The 19,519-nt window shown below is 36.0% G+C and overlaps 1 protein-coding gene and 1 pseudogene across 1 annotated transcript; both read right to left on the minus strand.

Moving 5' to 3' along the window:
- Window positions 1-263: 263 nt before the first annotated feature.
- On the minus strand, window positions 264-1,192 carry LOC130849850 (olfactory receptor 4A47-like; annotated as a pseudogene).
- Window positions 1,193-10,613: 9,421 nt separating this feature from the next.
- LOC130849597 (olfactory receptor 4A47-like) lies at window positions 10,614-11,543 on the minus strand. Its single transcript, XM_057728591.1, has one exon. The coding sequence runs from the start codon at window positions 11,541-11,543 to the stop codon at window positions 10,614-10,616; it is 930 nt and encodes a 309-aa protein (XP_057584574.1).
- Between the last annotated feature and the right edge of the window lie 7,976 nt (window positions 11,544-19,519).

Raw genomic sequence — 19,519 nt, forward strand, 5'->3', positions numbered from 1 at the left:
AATTTTATTGACTAAAAAAATATGTATTTTTTATTGACTCTCTACCATAAATACATTTTACCTTTCTAGGTGAAGTGACAAACTAGACTTACACAGTTTATATTCTGGCAAGGAATTGTTATTAAAAGCATAAACATACATTAATTTTTGCTTATAATCAACATTAAGTCTTTAGAGAAAAGTTTACATCAGATTTATGAAGACTTTTACATTTCAAGGTTGGCCCTAATGATAAATTACTATCTTCATGATGGACAATGTATTTATTTACTATTTGATCTGCATTTTTTTCTCCAGAGAGTCTTCATAGCATTAGTCATCTCAGAATTTCTTAAACTGTAGATTAATGGGTTCAGCATTGGGGTTATGACTGTATAAAACACACTCAATGATTTGTCAAAAGGGAAGGTCTTAGCAGGTCTTGCATACATGCAAGTACAGGGAACAAAGAAGCAGACAGCCACAGTGATGTGGGAACCACAGATCTGGAGGGCTTTCCACCTCCCTTCCTGACTCAGGTTCCTCAGAGAGTGCAAGATGACTCCATAAGATATGAGTAAGAGCAGGAAAACAATAGCAGAGCTCAGTCCTCCATTGATGACCACTAAGATGCCAATGACATAGGTGTCAGTACAGACCAGTTTTAATAAGGGGTACATGTCACACATAAAGTGATCAATGACATTGGGGCCACAGAATGGGAGCCCATAAATAGTGCTAAGTTGAATTACTGAGTGCACAAAACCTCCAACACAGGACACCACTAGCAGCACAACACAAACCCTTTGCCGCATGATAACCAAATAATGCAAGGGCTTACAGATGGCCACATAGCGGTCATAGGCCATCACCAAAAGAAGGAAGGCCTCTGATCCACCAAAAAGGTGTTCCGTAAAGAGCTGGGTCAGGCACAATAGGAAGGATATGGTATTTTCCCCAAAGAACAAGTCTGAAATCAATCTGGGGGAAATAGAAGAGGAATAAATTAGATCTAGAAATGATAAGCTAGCCAGAAAAAGTACATCGGTGAGTTCAGGGTCTTACTGACAGTTATAGTCACAACAATGAGCAGGTTGCCCACCAATGTCAAAATATAGAAGAGCAAGAACATAACAAAAAGGACATTCTGCTCTTTTGGATTCTGTGTGAGGCCCAAGAGGATGAAGTAAGTTACATTGCTCTTTGGTTCCATCTAGTCTGGACAGGAGCTGACTTTACATATTGGAAGCAGTACATATTAGAAGCAGTTTATCTGCAATACAAGGGGGAGATCTTTTAGTTGCATTGTAAATTACTCTTTGCATTTATCCATTCAATTAAAATAATGTGCATGGAACATCTATGTCCAATGTGTCACAGACATCGTGATTACCAGGTTGAATAAGGCGTAGTTCCCTATCCTCAGTTATATGGCACTTAACAAGGGATCACACAATTCCAGGCCAGTGCATTAAGGGACATCACAAGAATATTCATACAATGCTAAGAGTCACAGCATAAGATTGTACCAATCAAACTGGAATAAGAGAGGGCTTCCTGGAGGAAGCAATGCTTTAGCTGAGTTTTCAAGGAAAAGGAGAGGGACAAGAAAAGATGGGAATGGAACTTCATGGAAAATGCAACATTTATAAAGTCACAAAGGTATACTACTTGAGTCCCATTTAATCTAATTTTTATTTTCAGTGAGAGTAGATCGAACTGTAAATAGAAGGTCACTGTCTTGGATTGTCTCAGGAGTCACTGAAGCTTCTTTCTTAGAGTCTTTATTTGGATTTTCCTCTTTTTCCTGACCAATAAACACTGAAGCAGTCTATTTTTCTATCTCCAGCCCTTATATCTACCCTTATTTTAAAACTTTTTCATGCAACATCTCCAATTTTGGACATCTCTAGTTGGATATCAGTTTGGTATATTTAAAAGGAAATTTAAAAATGTTCCTCAATAAAAATGGTGTTCCCTTTGGTCTTCCCTGGTGACCCAGTGGTAAAGAATCTTCCTTTCAAAGCAGTGGGTGCGGGTTTGTACCCTGGTCAGGGAACTAAGATCCCACATGCTGTGGGGAAACTACGTCCATGTGCCACAACTACAGAGCTCGCGCACCTCAACTAGAGAGCCTGCATGCTGCAAACTACAGAGCCCATAAGCTCTGGAACGCATGTGCCACAACTACAGAACCCACGTGCTCTGGAGTTTATGTGCCACAACTAGAGAAGAGAAAACCTGCATGCCACAGTTAGAGAGAAACCTGTGTGCTGCAACAAAGAGCCTGAGAGCCGCAATGAAAGATGCCACACGCCTTAATGAAGATCCTGCATGCCACAACAAAGACCCGAATCCTGTTGTCTCTAGTTTCAAAATATATCACAAATTTGATCATTCTCTACCCCATTTCCTTCCTGGCCCAGTGAAATAGCCTCCAGCAAAGTATGTTCTCTTTTATTCGGATTGCCAACAATTCATTCTCCTGAAGCAGCCCAAGTGATTCTCTTCAAATTGTGTTCTGATCATATGACTCACCCTCTCAAAACTCCCACAGTAGATTCCAATCATGCACTCACAAGTTAATATATCACATTTAATATTTACAGTAGCAAAAATGGTAATTCCCACTTTTTATTTGAAATAACTGAGGCTCAAGGCATCTTATAAATTTTCCCAAGGCACAGATTTTTAGGTGACAAAACTAGAATTGGAATCTAAATTTGATTTAATTTCTTACACATTATAGTCACAACTGTGAAGCCTGGATTCCACTACTTAGTCTCACCTTGTGAAGGCTTGTTCACAATATTAAGGAAGACTTTTTAACTCACTCAGGAAGACCTGGAATGCTTCTTTTTATTCGGTATAACAACAGGTCAAAAGACTGCTCCACCATATATTTTCTTTCATTCATCTGCATGTTCATTCCTCCATGGACTCTTATGATTATTCAGAAGAAACTTTCCATTTGCACTTTAGATTATTTAAGGTAATTCCACAGAGTTCACAAAAGAAATGAAAGTTTACCACGTTAGAGTAATTTCATAAAAAAGAGCAGCAAATTTATGTTTCCATAGGAAGATAGCAACTAGCCATTTCCCATGGAAATTTGTCTCAAGTAACTTTTTTTCCCCACTTATTTCAAAATAGAAAAATATCATTCAATTATTTAGTTCTTCTCATTCGATAATGTTGGTGTGGCCAGACAAGGTGAATTGAGACTTTGAGATGCTTCTTTCCTTTTCTTTCTTTCTTTCTTGCTTTCTTTCTTTCTTTTACTTTCTTCCTTTCTTCCTTCCTTCCTTCCTCTCTTTCTCTCTTTCTATCTTCTCTCTTTCTCTCTTTCCTTTCTTTTCTAATGCATTGCCTTAAGCCTAACAAAGAACCTTCTAAAAACTTTGTATGTTCTTAAAAAGATATCAACATTTTTCCCAATAGGGTCCAAAAATCTGTGGAAGTTTTATCTCTTCTAACCTCATTTGTCATTCTCTTAAAATTGGAATGTGTCCAAGACTGATTCTTGCTTAATTAAATTCACTGGGATTTTCCACTACATTTAAAAAACAACATGTGTATGTAAAGATACTACCAAACCACATCACAGAATTAGGATCAAAAAGATGTAACATGGAGGAAAAAAAAGCTTTATAGCCATTTTCAGATTATTTCCGTATAAGAACAAAATATCAGCCCAATCATTTTATTCCAATGAAGATTAATTTATCAAGTATTTTTCACTTGCCATAAAAAGTTTATCATTCTTTTTATTTCATACTCAATTTATCCTGCCTTAACATTTATTATATATATGTAAATGTTATCGCTGATTTGGATATATTTAAATTTTTATGCCATTAGTATTCTTTTTTAATTTAAAGTAACTATTTTATGCCAGGAACTGTGTTATGGGTGAAGACATAGCAATTGATAACACAGGAAGATAATTTTGTACAAGTTCCTTCTCACATGGATCTTATATCCTCATAATAGAGTCAGACAATAAAGGAGACAATTTAATCAAGTAATTGTAGTCTTATGCAGTGCTTATATGACAAATAAGGTACTTTGACAGAAATAAGAGGTAGAATTCTATAATGTAATCCCCCTTTCCTAAAAGGGGATGCTGAAGCTGAGATCTAAATGATGAGAATAGTTACCACTGGAAGCACAAAGTTACAGATAGTCAAATTAAATAAAAATAATTAAATTAACTCACTTCAAAGATGCCTTGGTCTATGTGTAGAAAAATTCTAAAACTTTAACAGGATTTTTTATTGCAGTACTGTTACAAGGGAGTAGTGAGGGTGTATACACTTGTTTTCTTCCAGATTTTAATGGGAGAGCATTCAGCCTTTCAATATTGAGTATAATATGAGCTGTGGTTCTGTCAGGTACCACCTTAATGATGTTGAGATATTTTCCTTCTGTACTCAACTATGTTGAGAAATTTTTTGTTTGTTTGTTTGTTTTTCTTTATCATGAAAAGATGTGAATTTATATACTATTAATGAAATAACATAAAGAGGAACTTAAGAAAACAGTTTCACTTACAACAGCATCATAAAAAATAAAACATTTGAGTAAACTTAAGCAGGAGGCAAAAGTCGTGTGCACTGAAAACTACAAAACATGGCTGAAAGATATCAGGGAACACATGTGTAAATGGAAAGACATTCATGAGCTGGAATATTTAATATTATTAAAACTTCACTACTACCTAAAACAATCTACAGATTTAGTCCAATCCCTATCAAAATCCCAAAAATGCTTTTTGCAGAGAGAAAAAAATATCCATCCTAAAATTTATATGAAATCTCAAGGGATTCTAAATATAAAACAATCATACTTCTTGATTCTAATGTATACTATACAGCTATAGTAATCAGAAGAATGTGATATTGGCATAAAGACAGACACATAGGGTGAAGTGGCCAAAATGGTGGAGTAGAAAGACCCTAAGTTCATCTCTTCCCATGGGCACACCAGAATTACAATTATATACAGAGCACCTACTGATAAGAATGGTCTGAAGATTATCAGAAAAAATCCTCTATGACTAAAAATATATAGAATAAACCACAAAACAGGTAGGAGTGGTGGATGCAGGGTACAGTCTAGTCTCATACCTCAGGTAGGCAACACACAAATGAGGGGATTATCCAGTTACAGAGGTTCTCCCAAAGGAGCAAATGGGTCTGAGCCCCACATTAAGGTACCCAGCCGAGGGTGCCTGCACTGGGAAGATGAGCATCCAAAACATATGGCTTTGAAAGCCAGTGAGACATCCTTTTGGGAGAGCCAGATAATTGTAGGAAGCAGAGACTCCAGTCTTAAAGCTCACACACAAAATGACACACAGTCCATGATTCATGGCACGGATAGAAATTTGAAAGACCCACTTGCTGATCTTGGAGAGACTACCAGAGAGAAAGGAAGAAATTAGGACTCACTTGGAAAACACAGATGGGACAGCAGCCTTTTGGGGTAGCTCTCCCATGAAAAGGATACTGTGTTGGCAAGTACCACACTGGAATTCTGCATCTTGCTTTTTAGTGGTGGGACCTAAACCTGCCCTCTATCCAGGTAGAACCAATCTTGGGAAGCCCCAGGCCAAGAAGGTAGCTGGGCAAGGAGAGAGACCCACCCACCATCAGACTGGCTACCTGAGGACCCCTTGAGCCCTAGCCGACTTGGGAACACCCACAAATTTGCCAGCACCAGTCCCAGCGCTACCTCACCCACCAAGATTGGGGCAATACCAGACCAAGGACCCATTCAGCCCCTGTCCCATCCACCTGCATGCCAACACCAGCCTCAGAATCCCTGGGACCTGCAAACAGAGATTCTAGGACCCATTTCCACCCACCAGTGAACTGACACTAACCCTAAGGGTCACTGAGTCATGGCCCTGAACACCAGTGGGTGGATACCAGTCATGGGACCAGAAGGCATTTCCAGCCTGCCATGTTAGAATGCAGCTGACTCACCAGTGAGACTGCACTAGCCCTGGGATCTCTTGGGCCCTAGTCTCACCCACCAGGGAGCCAACACCAAATCTGGGATTCCCGTCCCACAGCCAGAGACCGAACATGTGGCTCAGCCCACCAGTTTACTGACAGTAGCCCCAGGACCCAACCTCACCTACTAGCAGCTCTCTGGATCCCACCCACTTGGCTACAGTCCCATCCACCAGCAGAAATAAATGGCTTCAGGAATTCTGTGGCCCTGCAGCCAGACTTGTCAAGACCTGGTCCAGCATTTTTCTGTCCATATAATTCTAATGTGACAGTATGGCAAAACTAATTGTACTGAGATGTTGATAGAGCATTTTTTAAAGATTTATTGCACCTCCTGGAAAAGTTATAACAGCTCTGAAGAGGAGACCATCCTCTTTCTGAAAGAGACAATGGTCATCTTGAGGCATTTTGTACCTTCTAGCCAGACATGTCATGGGACTGGAGTCTGCCCAAGACATTCTTATTGTGATTTTCCACCAACTTTTAAAAGAACATCTATATATAAAGAGACTGTTCAACCAATCAAATAATTAGGGCCAGGAAGATGTAACAGGATAAAAACAAAGCTTCAGAACCATTATGGAACTTTTGCCAGTAGAGAATAAAATATACAAGCCCAGTCATTTCATTCCAGGGGAAATGACTTTATCACATACTTCATCACTTAGTCATAGAAAATTTTTTTCTTTATTTTTATCTGGACTCATTTTTTCTTCCTATAAGTATGGGGTTATAAATGTTAAAATTTTATCCACAATTTAATGCAATAACTAATTACTTATACAAATTTTATTTAAAAAAGTTTATGGAATGCCTACTTTGTGTCATGTTCTATGCTGTGAGCTGGAGAAAACAGTGGTTTGTAAACAGAAAAAAAAAAATAATCAGGATAAAAGTACTGCCTGCCTAGGTCTTATAATACAGTTAGACCAGAAAACAGGGAGCAACTTAATGTGGTATTAATAGTTTGTAATCCACGCTAATAAAGCAAAGGAAAGGGTACTATGACAGCAAATAAGAGGGAACCTCTACTATGGGATAAGAAGGAAGTCAGCAAAGGTCTTTATAAAAGGTAACATTTTAACTGAGTTCCAGCACATTAAAAGCGGCTATGGTGAGAAGCCCTGTTACATGTCTTAAGCTCTGACATTGAAAAAAGTTTGGCCATTTCAAGACACTAAAAAGTCATTTTGCCCAAAGGGAAGTATGAAACAGATAGGATAGAACAAACTGAGGTTGAAGAGATGGACAACACACGAACCCTGAGGAGCAGTACAGATCTTGGTAAGGAATTTGGATTTTACTTTACATTCCCTTAAAATTAAAGTGAGTAAAGTAATATAAGGATTTTTTTTTAGTTAAGGAAAGCATCCATCTCATGAATATCTCAGACTTAAGGTGGAAATCCTCCTTGAGATGTGTTACCAAATCCTATACTACACTATGCTAGAGCTAGAAGGTGAAGGACTGTTCTACCCATTTGTTTTTCTATGTCAGCACTAAACACAGTTACTACCCAGCAGGTATTCAGTAAAAATCAAGAATTATATGCATAACTCTCTGTGGTATCCATAAATTTCCTCTCTCCAGATTCCTCATGGTCCTTTATTTCTTCTTTTCTTCCTGTGTGTAAGGTAGAAACATGGACATTTTGAAACTTTCTAGGAATGACCAACTATCTAGGAGATAAGTGAAACACATTTTATGAGATTCTAACCCTAACATCAGGAGTGAGATTACCTCAAAATCTCTTAAGTGCAATCTGCATAATCCAGTTTTCCAACTTAGAACCAAAAGAGCTACCTTCTCCTATGCCCCTGCAAATTGGGTGGAGACGTGTGATCTGGGTCCTTGAAAACCAGGAGTATTTGCGAAAATATTTGAGTAAGTAATAGTTATCTGAGGTTAGTCATTCTGAGAATCAGATTGGTTCTGAGGTCAGGAAAGTGGTGACACCTCTGCAGTTTAGTCAATGGCAGCATGATTGACATCAACAGGACAGCACCTCCTTGAGCATCACCGTCCTGTCCAAGTGTGCTTCTGCAAGGTGTTAATTGTAGCTCAGATTAGAATCTGTGAACCAAACCCTCCAAAGATTCTTCAAGCCATTTAATTGCACATAATAAATGATTTTATCTTAAACTAAATAGACATGCTTTCAGCATCTTCAGATGAGAATCTTCACATATACCAAACAGACCTAAAATTCTCCATTTCAATGTGTCACCATTAATGGAATGTCATCCATTTCAGAAGCATTTCAGTTAAAAAGTGCCTTTTTTTTTCCTTTTTTAACAAAAGCAATTACTCCTAAGAGGGTTAAGTAGAAATGATGGTCGTTCATTCAGTAAATATTTATTAAGCATTTATTCTGGGCCAAGTTTTCTTTTAGTTGCAGGATATATGATATTGAATAAAAAACACATCCTATACTGCTTTGAATAAATACCTTCCTATATTGGGAGTCCTTACATGTACTGCTTGCATGCTATATTGAACTCATGTTCATAGCAAAATAATGTTTTGACTCCTCAGACAAGTGTGGGAACTCAGACTCACAGCTGTGTCACCTCAAGTTTTGGAAGTACAGGGCCATGTGGAGCAGAGAAAAGAAAAAGAGTTTGAAGTATGGCCAAGGAGATAGGAGGCTGATCCAGCAACAAGAATGCTTATAAGGCCAGTCAGCTTCACAATTTTCTTCTCCACTGGCAGAGAGAAATTATGCCCAAGACTTCCTAAAGCTAGATTAATTAATTAATTCAGATATTTATTTTATATATTTATAAACCTAACATATATATGTCTATATGTATATATGCATATATATATATATATATATATATATATATATATAACCATAACACTCTAGGCCAGATGAGTAGTTCTATTACAATTTAAAAGACTCCAACAATAAAATGTTCACAATAGCTAACATTTATGAGCACTAAGTTGTCTAAGAGCTTATACAGATTATTTTATTTGATCTTGAAAATATCTCCATCATTCCCCATTTAACAAAACTCAAGGAAGACATATTTTGTCAAAATTTGTGTTACAAGTGGCAAAGCTAAATTTTGCTCTCAGAAGAATCTTCTTCAAGAATACTATGCTCTTTACTATTAGAGTGTACTAAACCTTATCGCCCACTCATCAAAAATATACATGAAATATAAAACACATAAAATCCACATCAACAAAAGAAAACTCTAAAAACAAGATTATTAGAGTGATTGACTGGTTAAGATTATAATAAAAATGAGTTTCTCTAACCAAGTCCAAGTTCATACTGCTCACCATGTGTCAGGCTGATAAATTGAGAAACAAGTTGTCAGGGCAAAGAATAGCAACTTTATTTGGAAAGCCAGCCGAACCAGGATATGGTGGACTAGTGTTCCAAAGAACCATCTTGCCTAGGTTTGGATGCTAGTTTCCTTAGAGAAAAAAAAAAAAAAGAAGAAGAAGGATAGGTGAGGTGGTAAAGTAGAAAAGACAATAAGTGATTGCAAATATTTCCTGGTTCTGGCCAGACTCCAGTGGGCATATTTTAATTTCCTCTTCCCTGCAGTTATTCACAAGTGAACCTGATCAGAATGTTTCCTTGAGCTAAACAAAAGTATTTTGTCTTAATCCTCAGGCATGGGAGACAGGGTTCCTCATGATGGGCCATTCCTGTTGTATATTTTAAGCTATAGACAACATCCCTTTAGTGATTAACTTGTAGCAAAATTAATAGAATACAAAGGTTAAAGTAAAAGAAACAGATCTGATACGGAGTCATATTTGTTCTTCCCTATTACAGTTATATCGATTTTAGTGTATCTTTATAAAGAAGTAAAGCAGTATGAGGAAATTAAGAATTAGGTCTATATAGATTGGTATGTAAAGATCTTCAGAAAGGTAAGAAGTGCAATGCAAAATTTACACACAGAGACATAAACACACACATATATTTAAATACACCTGTATTTACAAAGATTTTTAGCTGACTCTCAGGAACAGAGGGCCTGCATCTGGAAATCTGCATCTCCTGGAAGAACCAGGAGACACTGATTTGGGATGTGTATGAGGTTTATTCTATTCTCATTTTGCATGGATTCTATATTTTATATTTATAATTATCCATCATATTTTCAATTTTGATTTAAAAATTAAATACTACACTAAAAATGTCATGTGTAAAGCAAATAAAATTAAAAAAAGAGGATGGTCCATATAGCATTAAACATTTTAACTAGTACAATAATAAGAATGAAGATAAAGGATGAGACTCTGACTTAAAACTAAGAATGAGAAAGTAGTGAAAGTAAATGTAGAGGTTAATTAAAAATTAGTGTACTCTACACAAATTTCATCGACTAACTCATTACATGTTATTTATTGATGTCCTACAGTAAATGTATTTCACCTCTCTAGGTGCAGTGATAAACTAGGCATTATCAAGTTTACATTCTAGCAGTGAAACTGCCATTGTTTAGAAACAAAGAGTTCATTCTTTAATTTAGTTATTATAAATTCTTTAGAAAAAATATGTTTGCATCACATTTATAAAGACTTTTCCATTGCAAAGACATTGGTCCTAAGGCTAAGTTAGTTTCTTCATGATGGATAATGCACTTATTTAATACTGGATCTGATTTCTTTTCTCCAGAGCGTCTTCATAGCATTGGTCATCTCAGAATTTCTTAGACTGTAGATTAATGGGCTCAACATGGGGGTTATAACTGTAAAAAACACGCTCAATGATTTGTCAATGGGGAAGGTCTTGGCAGGTCTCACATACATAAAAATACAGGGAACAAAGAAGCAGACAACCACAGTGATGTGGGAACCACAGGTCTGGAGGGCTTTCCGCCTCCCTTCCTGACTCAGGTTCCTCAGAGAGTGCAAGATGGCTCCATAGGAGAGGAGTAACAGCAGAAACACAGTAGTGCAAATCAGTCCTCCACTGGCCAACACGATGAGGCCAATGACATAGGTATCCGTACAGACCAGTTTCAATAAGGGGTACATGTCACATATAAAGTGATCGATGACATTGGGGCCACAGAATGGGAGCCCATAAATAGTGCTAAGTTGAATTACTGAGTGAAGAAACCCTCCAACCCAGGACATCACCAGCAGCACAACACACACCCTTTGCCTCATGATAACCAAGTAATGCAAAGGTTTACAGATAGCCACATAGCGGTCATAGGCCATCACTAACAGAAGGAAGATCCCTGATCCACCAAAAATGTGCTCTATAAACAGCTGAATCATGCAAGATTCAAAGGACATGGTATTTTCCCCAAAGAAGAAGTCTGAAATCAATCTGGGGGAAATAGAAGAGGAATAAGTGACATCCATAAATGATAAGCTAGCAAGAAAAAAGTACATTGGTGAGTTCAGGGTCTTACTGACAGTTATTGTCATGATAATGAGCAGGTTGCCCACCACTGTCAAAATGTAGAAAAGCAAGAACATAACAGAAAGTATTTTCTGCTCCTTTGGATTCTGTGTGAGGCCCAGGAGGACAAAATAAGTTATATTGTTCCTTGGTTCCATCTAGGCTGAACAGGAGCTTAGTTTACATATTTGAAGCAGTTTACCTACAAAACAAGAGAGTACTTTTTAAAATGCACTGTAAATTAAACTTTTATTTATCCATTCAGTTAAAAAATGTGTATAGAGCATCTATTTGTGTCTAATGTGTCAGATATTATGATCACCAAGTTAAATAAGGCATACTTCCCTACCTTATTAATAAGTGCCCTTAAGAATATTTACACAATGCTGAGTCACAGTGTAGAGATATATCAATCAAACTTGATTCAGAAGATGCTTTCTGGAAAAAACAGTACTTTGAATTTTAATGGAAAAGCAATAGAATGACAGAAGATGGGAAGGGAATTCCAATAAAAGGTATGCCATTTCTAAAGCTCCAAAATTGTAATACTTGAGACCCACAGAAGCTAATATACACATTCAGTGTGAGTAAATCAAACTATGAATAGATGGACACTGCCTTGAATTGTCTCAGAACTCACTGAGACTTCTTTCCTGGATCTTTAGTTGGATATTCCTCTTTATCCTGACCAACAAATACTGAAGTGGTCAAATTTGTGTCTCCAGCCCATATCTCTACCCTAATTTTCAAACTTGTGTAGGCAACATCTCCAATTTTTGACCTCTCCAGTTGGATATCAATTTATTATTTATAAAACAAAATTTAAAAATTTCCACAATAAAAAAGATATTTCCCATCACGTTAAATAGTGCCAATTTTGATATAATTGTTCAGAAAAAAATAATCTCAGTGTTCTTCATTCCCTTTGGCTCTCATATTACTTATTGATGCTTTTACCAAGTCCTGTTATTTCTACTATCAAAATGTATCACAAATTGGATCATTTCCTAACCCTATTTCCTTCTTGGACCACTGCAATAGCCTTTCAAATATCTACACTTTTATTCTGGGCTCCAATGATTTGTTTTCTTGATGTAGACCAATTTTTACTCTTTAAATATTGTTCTGATTATGTTACTCAACTGCCCTAAACTCTTATAGTGGATTCCAATCAATCACTCACAATTTAGTGTATCACATTTAATATCAACAATTATAAAAACTGTAATCACCATTTTATAGTCTAAGAAAATGAGGTTTATAGCATCTAATTAATTTCCCCAAATGTCACACTACATTTTAAGTGATAAAACTAGAAGTAGAATCTAAATTTGATTTATTTAAAAATGATTTAATTTCTTCCATAATAAAGTCACACCATTGTGAAGCCTGGTTCCCACCATTTCCTGTTAGTCTTACCTTGTGGAAGCTTGTTCACAATCTGAAGGAAGACTTTTTAAGTTACATAAAGACCTGGAATTCTGTTTTCATCCAGTATGATAACAGAGGTTGAAAGGCTGCATTGTAGCTTGAAGAAATATTTTATTTCATTTAGCTGTCTGTTCATTTTCTCTATAGAGTCTTCTGATTATTCAGGAGACATTTTAATTGAATCATAGATTGTTTAAAAGAAATACCATGGTGACTACCAAAGAACAAAGGCTTACCATGTTTAAATAATTTATCAAAAAGACAGGAAAAACCTATGCTTACATAGGAAGATAGCAAATGGCCATTTCTAAGGAAATTTTATCTTAAGTAACTTCTTTCCCTACTAACTTCAAAATAGAAAAATAACATTCAATTGTTTAGTCATTCTCATTCTATCATGTTGATGTGGCCAGACTAGTTGATTTTAGATTTTGAGAGACATTCTTGTGCTGTTTTTTTTATTTTTGGATATGCAGTTCTTTGAGCCTAACAAAGGACCTTCTGAAAAAGTTCTATCTGTTCTTAAAAGGATATTATCTTTGTTCACACTAGGGACAAAGATCACTGGACATTTTATCCCTTCTGGCTACATTTATTAAGTCTTAGAATTGGAAAGTGTCCAAGACTGATTCTTGCTTAATTAAATTCACTGGGATTTTCCACTACATTTTAAAGGTATATCTGTATGTAAATATTCTACTAAATCAAATCACAGAAGTAAGGTCAGAAAGATGTAACATGGAGCAAGAAAAAAAAAAAAAAAAAGGCTTTACAAACATTTTAAGACTATAGCAAACCAGGAACAAAATATCAGCTAAATCATTTAATTCAAGTGAAGATGAACTCACCATGTACTTCCCCACCTGTCCTAGCAAGTTTTTCTTCCTCTTCATTTAATACTCAATTTACTCTACTCTACATTTGGCTAAATATACAAAAATTTTTATCACCAAATTAGATATAATATTTAGTTATTTTCCCATTATTATTTTTTTTAATTTAAGTTACCTATTTTATCCCATGAATGGTACTATGAATGAGGACACAACAATTAATAAAACAAGGAAAAACATCATATGGAAATTCCTTCCTGCATGGATCTTATATTCTTATGAGTCAGACAATAAAGAAAGAGACAATTTAATAAAGTAGTTTTAGTCTTATTCAGTGCTTGTAAGACAGCAATTAGTGTTCTGTGACACAATAAGAGGAAAAAATCTACTATGGATAATGTAATTAGAAATGACCATTCTTAAAAGGCGATGTGTAAACTGAGATCCAAAGGATGGGAAGTGGCTACCATTGCAAGCACTACTACAGACTAATTAAGTAAAAATTAAGTAAAATTATCCCATTTCAGAGGTGACTTGGTCTCTACATAGAAAACTCTACAAATTTAACGGAAAGTTTTATTGCATTACTATGTTACAAAGGAGCGGTGAGAGTGAATAGTTTTTTGTCTTTTTTTTTTTCTATTGCCTTGGGAGATTGACCTAAGAAAACATTGGTACAACTTATGTTTATGGCAGAGAATGTTTTTGTTTATTTCTTTGTTTCTTTCTGCCATGCTGCACTACCAGCCAGGAATTGAACCTGAGCCATGGCATCAAAAGCACTGAGTCCTAACCACTGGACCACTAGGGAATTCCCAAGGCTGTGCATTTGTGTTCTGATCCAGATTTTAATGGGAAAGCTTTCAACCTTTCAATGTTAAATTGTGAGCTGTGGATCTGCCACATACAGCCTCTTTTTCTTTCAGTTGCATTCCTCTATATCCAATTTGTTGAGAGTGTTTTTATCATGAAAGGATGTTGACTTTCTGTATTATCAATGAACAACAGAAAGAGGAAATTAAGAAAACAATTCCTTTTACAACAGCATCAAAAATACTAAGTACTAAAGAATTAAGCAAGGATGCAGAAGCTTTGCATACTGAAAACTACAAAACATTGCTGAAACATTATGGAATACACAAACAAATGGAAAGAAATTCATGGGGTGGAGTATTTAATATTATTAAGATGTCAGTCCTACCTAAAGTGATCTACAAATTCAGTGCAATTCCTATAAAAATCCCAAATTTTTTTTGCAGAAATAAAAAATCCAACCTAAAATTTATATGAAATCTCAAGGTAGCCAAAGCAATAATACTTCCTTATTCTAAAATGTACTATAAAGCTATGATAATCAAAACGCACAAGCTTTTCTCTTTTGCCTTGAATGCTCTTCTCACTGATGTGCTTAAGGATGATTCTGTCTCATCATTCAGATCTCAGTTTAAAAGTTGACTCTCAGAGAAGCCCCCTCATCCACCTAACTAGAGCTATCCAGTCACACATGCACCACTCATTACAATTTTTTACAATCAGTAAACACTCTATGACATCATTTTCATTTTTACATTTTATCTTCTACACTAGAAATTCAGCTCCATAACAAAAGGCAAACATTTTCTTCTTTATCACCATGTACCCTAATTCTAGAGGAGTCAGTTATGCTTCATATAAACTCAGCAAATATTCATCAATAAATAAATAAACCTCATGGTTATTAAAATTCTTGATGGTAATGTGAAATACCTATTGTACATATAGATTTGGAATTTTAAAAATAAAAATATTTCCTTGAATGTTGTGATGTTTGAAACTGATATTGTACTATTGTCATCATATAATCATATATTTTTTAAAATAAGAAAACATAACAGAATGGTCAATCAGGCTATGACCTGAGACTTCCCATTTGCCTAGTTAAGGGAGGCAGTTTTAAAAAGCATCAATGTCCCTCTAGTGACAGATAAAAAGAAACCTAGGAGAAAATAAACCTCCTTGACACTTAGAAACCTACTCTAGATATAACAGCAAGACTCGTTCCTACAGTTAAAAAAATATAGGTCTGTAGAGTTGCTCTCTTCTCATAAGAGAGAAATAATGTCAAGATATAGACATTATATTCTAAGGTATGTTGACTCCAGCATGAGTGATTCTTATTCTGCTTCTCTAAAGGAAGAAAAACTTAGCAGAGAATTTTGGTAGTATAATCTTCCATATCAAATAGTAAACTATTAATCTGAGAGTTTGCTCACTTTCAAAAGCTTCCAAAAAGAACATTTGACAGCATGCAAAACCAGATAGTTCTAACTCCTAAAGTGTTTATATTTATTTTTTCTCCCCCACTTTTTACCCAAGTTATGAATTTGCAGATATCAGAAAATCCAAGTTTCTTTCAGGCTTATGTCCAATAATATTTATTACGCACCTACTAGGTAACCAGCAGTGTTCTACTAACAATATGAATTAACATAATCCCTGCCCTTACAGAGCCTACATACTTGCGGGAAAAACAGAGAAAATAAAAGTCAAGAAGTATATATATATTTTTAAGTCTAGTTTGTGACATTGGTACTAAGGATATAAACAGATGAAGATTTGGAGAATAACTGAGGACAATGTCTAGAGAAAGCCGTTAGGGAAAACATGTCTAAGGAGGTGAGAGCTCATCTGAAGGAGGAAAAAATAAGATGGAGACAGACAAGCAAAAACTCTGGGAAAGAGAATTCCAGCAGTGAGCAGAGTAAGAGTAACAGAAGTCCTGAACTGGGAAATGCTTGAATTATTCAAAAGGCATGCTAAAAAAAAAAAAAAAAAAAAAAAAGAGAGAAAGAGCTGGAGAAAAACAGAGTGACAGAGAGAGTGACCAGAGCCTTGTGAGAAAAGTGATGGGAAACAAAATATACTAGAGAGGTAGGTGGTAAAAGGATTGTAGTATCTTAGCCTGACTTGCATTTTTAAAAGATGCCAATGGTTGCTGTGTTCCCAAAGGATTGAAATAAATGGGGAGGTGAGAGCTCATTGTCTTTATAAGAAAGATTAGTTCTTAGCATGTAAGTTAATGATCACATGAGGTCCCTTGTTTCATCCAGTTTCCTCATGGTGTTTTTAACCTGCCTGTTCCTCATGGATTTAACATGGGTGCAACTATGGTAAAGGACACCGTCATTGCCTTGTCTGTGGGGTAAGTGACCACAGATCTCATGTGCAAAAAAGTGTATGGCCCAAGAACAAGATGACCACCCTGAGGTGGGAGCCACAGGTAGAGAGAGCTTTATGCCGCCCTTCACAGCAGCAAGACTTCAGGAAGCAGAGGAAGACCACATAGGTGGCTAAATACAATTGTCTCTACCATCAGATGATACAATAAAAGGACTGCTCTTATAGCAACATTCTCTTTGCTAGGGATACTTAAGCAGAGGATGTCTGTCACTTTGTGGGAAAATAGTAAAGACCATTGCTTTAAACGAATAAACTACACATTCTCCAAGTCTCCTTTAAATACCCAAAGACCCACTCTTAGAATTATCCCTCTTACTAAACAATGCAGAGCTTCCAGGACACTCTTTGCAAATCTATGATATAGATTAACTCCAACCTCTCCCATCTCTAGACCAGGAACTTCAAAAAAAAAAAAATGTAATAGCCCTAATGAAGTAGAAGGAACATGTTCTTGTAAATCAGGATAACTGTGTTTTATTCCAGGATGTCCCTCTTACTCCTAGGATACGTTGCTATATTGTTCACCACTCTGGGCCTCAGTTTCCTTGCTTGGAGAATGAGGTTGTTTTGGTTGATGAGCAGAAAAATAGGGGAACAAAGGAGCCATCATGGGATTCTGTTCCTTTCAAACACAGCAGCTCAGCTCTTATTTGCATTAAATATTTACACTTCCAAGTAAGATATCTTTTGAGCCATTTCATGACTTAAATTATTTTAAAATGAAAAAGTCTAGGATGAATCGTTATGCTCCCTCTGTCTTAAAATCTATGAATTCATCACAAAGTTCTATTGACTGCAAGTTCACATTTCAGCTTCTTAGTTTGAGATTCAAGACCCTGCCCCATGGTAGTCAACATCACATTTTTCTATGATTCCCTCCCACTGCAGTCAAACCCATCTCTTACTGCCAGAACACACCTCAATCTGTTTTGTTCAGTGGAAAAGGTCATGGAGTCAAGAATAAGCAACATTGCTCTCCACTGCAGTCAGGGCAATTACTAACTATATGACCTTCAAATCCTGCAAATAATAAAACAATACAACAGCAGTTAAAATCAGTATGTGTGAAGTAGTTATTATAGGAGTGTACTATGCTAAGATCTTCATGGTTTTATTTTCTAATTTCCACAAAAAACCCATATCTGATAGCATCATCCTGATTAATGCAGTGGGTAAGCCTTAGAGAACTTGTGTAACTTGCTCAAAGCTTTCTGTTGTCTGTGTGATTAAGTTCATAGCTCAAGCTACTAACCATTATCCTCTCAACGCATCCAAGAATTTTACACCCTGCCTCACAAACACTTTCATGAGAATCAAAGGAAGTAACAGACATCAGATTGTTTGGACAGCACTATCCAAATACTCACCATAATTATTTTCCCTTCCAATAAGCTCCTGACTTCCTGTTTCCTATGCCTTTGTCATCTGTTAAACAAATGCATTACCATTCTTTTTTTAGCCTCACTTCATCCCCCAAATCCCCTTCACCTGTTACCCTGGATATTTGTTACATGCACCTGTATAGGTTACATATCAGCAATAATTCAATTATCTTCTAAACAATTTTTTTTTATATTTCATGTTGGTTTTATCTCCATGCATAGATAATTTATTCTCTTTCCACCAAATCTCTAATGCTGTGCTGTGCTCACACAAGTCATTTAATTAAATTTAATTACATACATAAAATTGAATTCATCCAAAGAAATCTGCATTGAAAAATGGGGCACAGGGAAACTGCTGAAAGCCCCTGTCTCCAGAAATGTAAGAGTATCTTTCTCAGAGCCTGGCTTATTTCTTTGACAGTCAGGCTCAAGAATCTCATTTATCATCTTCCATCTTTTCCATTTACATACCTAGACATGCGTTAGCCAAAACCAAGAGCTGGACCATAATGTGGACTTCCAGTTCTGTGTTGAATTATTGTCATCAGATCTTCTTTGCAATGTTGTTTAATTCTTTCCAGTGTTCCTGGGAAATACTATTCCTCAAAAGACTGTTCATATAAGGAAGTGAAGAATTACATTTCTTCAGTTGCCTAATTATTACCTAGACAGTGTGTATTTCTCATTTAATGGCGTGTCTCATAGTGCAAGGGACACAAGGCACAGCCTTCTCCATGAAGAGGGAGAGAGAATGAGTGCTCCTGAGACAATGCATGTGCAAAATAACTTTGAGAAGGGAAAATATGAGTGTGATTTATAGACTTCAGAAAAGAAGAATTGAGCTAATCCTTGACAAGGGAATTTTGGCAATTCTAAATTTACAAAGTTATAATTTAGAAAGTGAACAAGAAGAATAACGGCATGGATAAGACATGCAGAATAAAAGGGATAATATGGTGGACATACTCAAAATGCATGGACTTTGACATCAGAAAAATCTAGGTTTCATTATGAGCCTTCCGGGGATATAACTAACTAAATATCAGTTGCTTTTTTCAGAGTTGTTGTACTAAATATATTAAATTCCTAGCATTAAGTTCAAAATTTAATATTTAACCTTATAAACATTAAAATGTGATTTAAAATATTAACTTATAGTTTTAATGTTTATTATATATTACAATCTCCCGGTGTATTTTGTGTTCCTCATGTAAGTTAGTCACATACATCCCAATTATTCCAAGGTATGAGGTGCCCTGAGTAGAT

This window comes from Hippopotamus amphibius, chromosome 3 (genome assembly GCF_030028045.1).
Source record: "Hippopotamus amphibius kiboko isolate mHipAmp2 chromosome 3, mHipAmp2.hap2, whole genome shotgun sequence".
In the NCBI taxonomy this organism is placed as follows: domain Eukaryota; kingdom Metazoa; phylum Chordata; class Mammalia; order Artiodactyla; family Hippopotamidae; genus Hippopotamus; species Hippopotamus amphibius.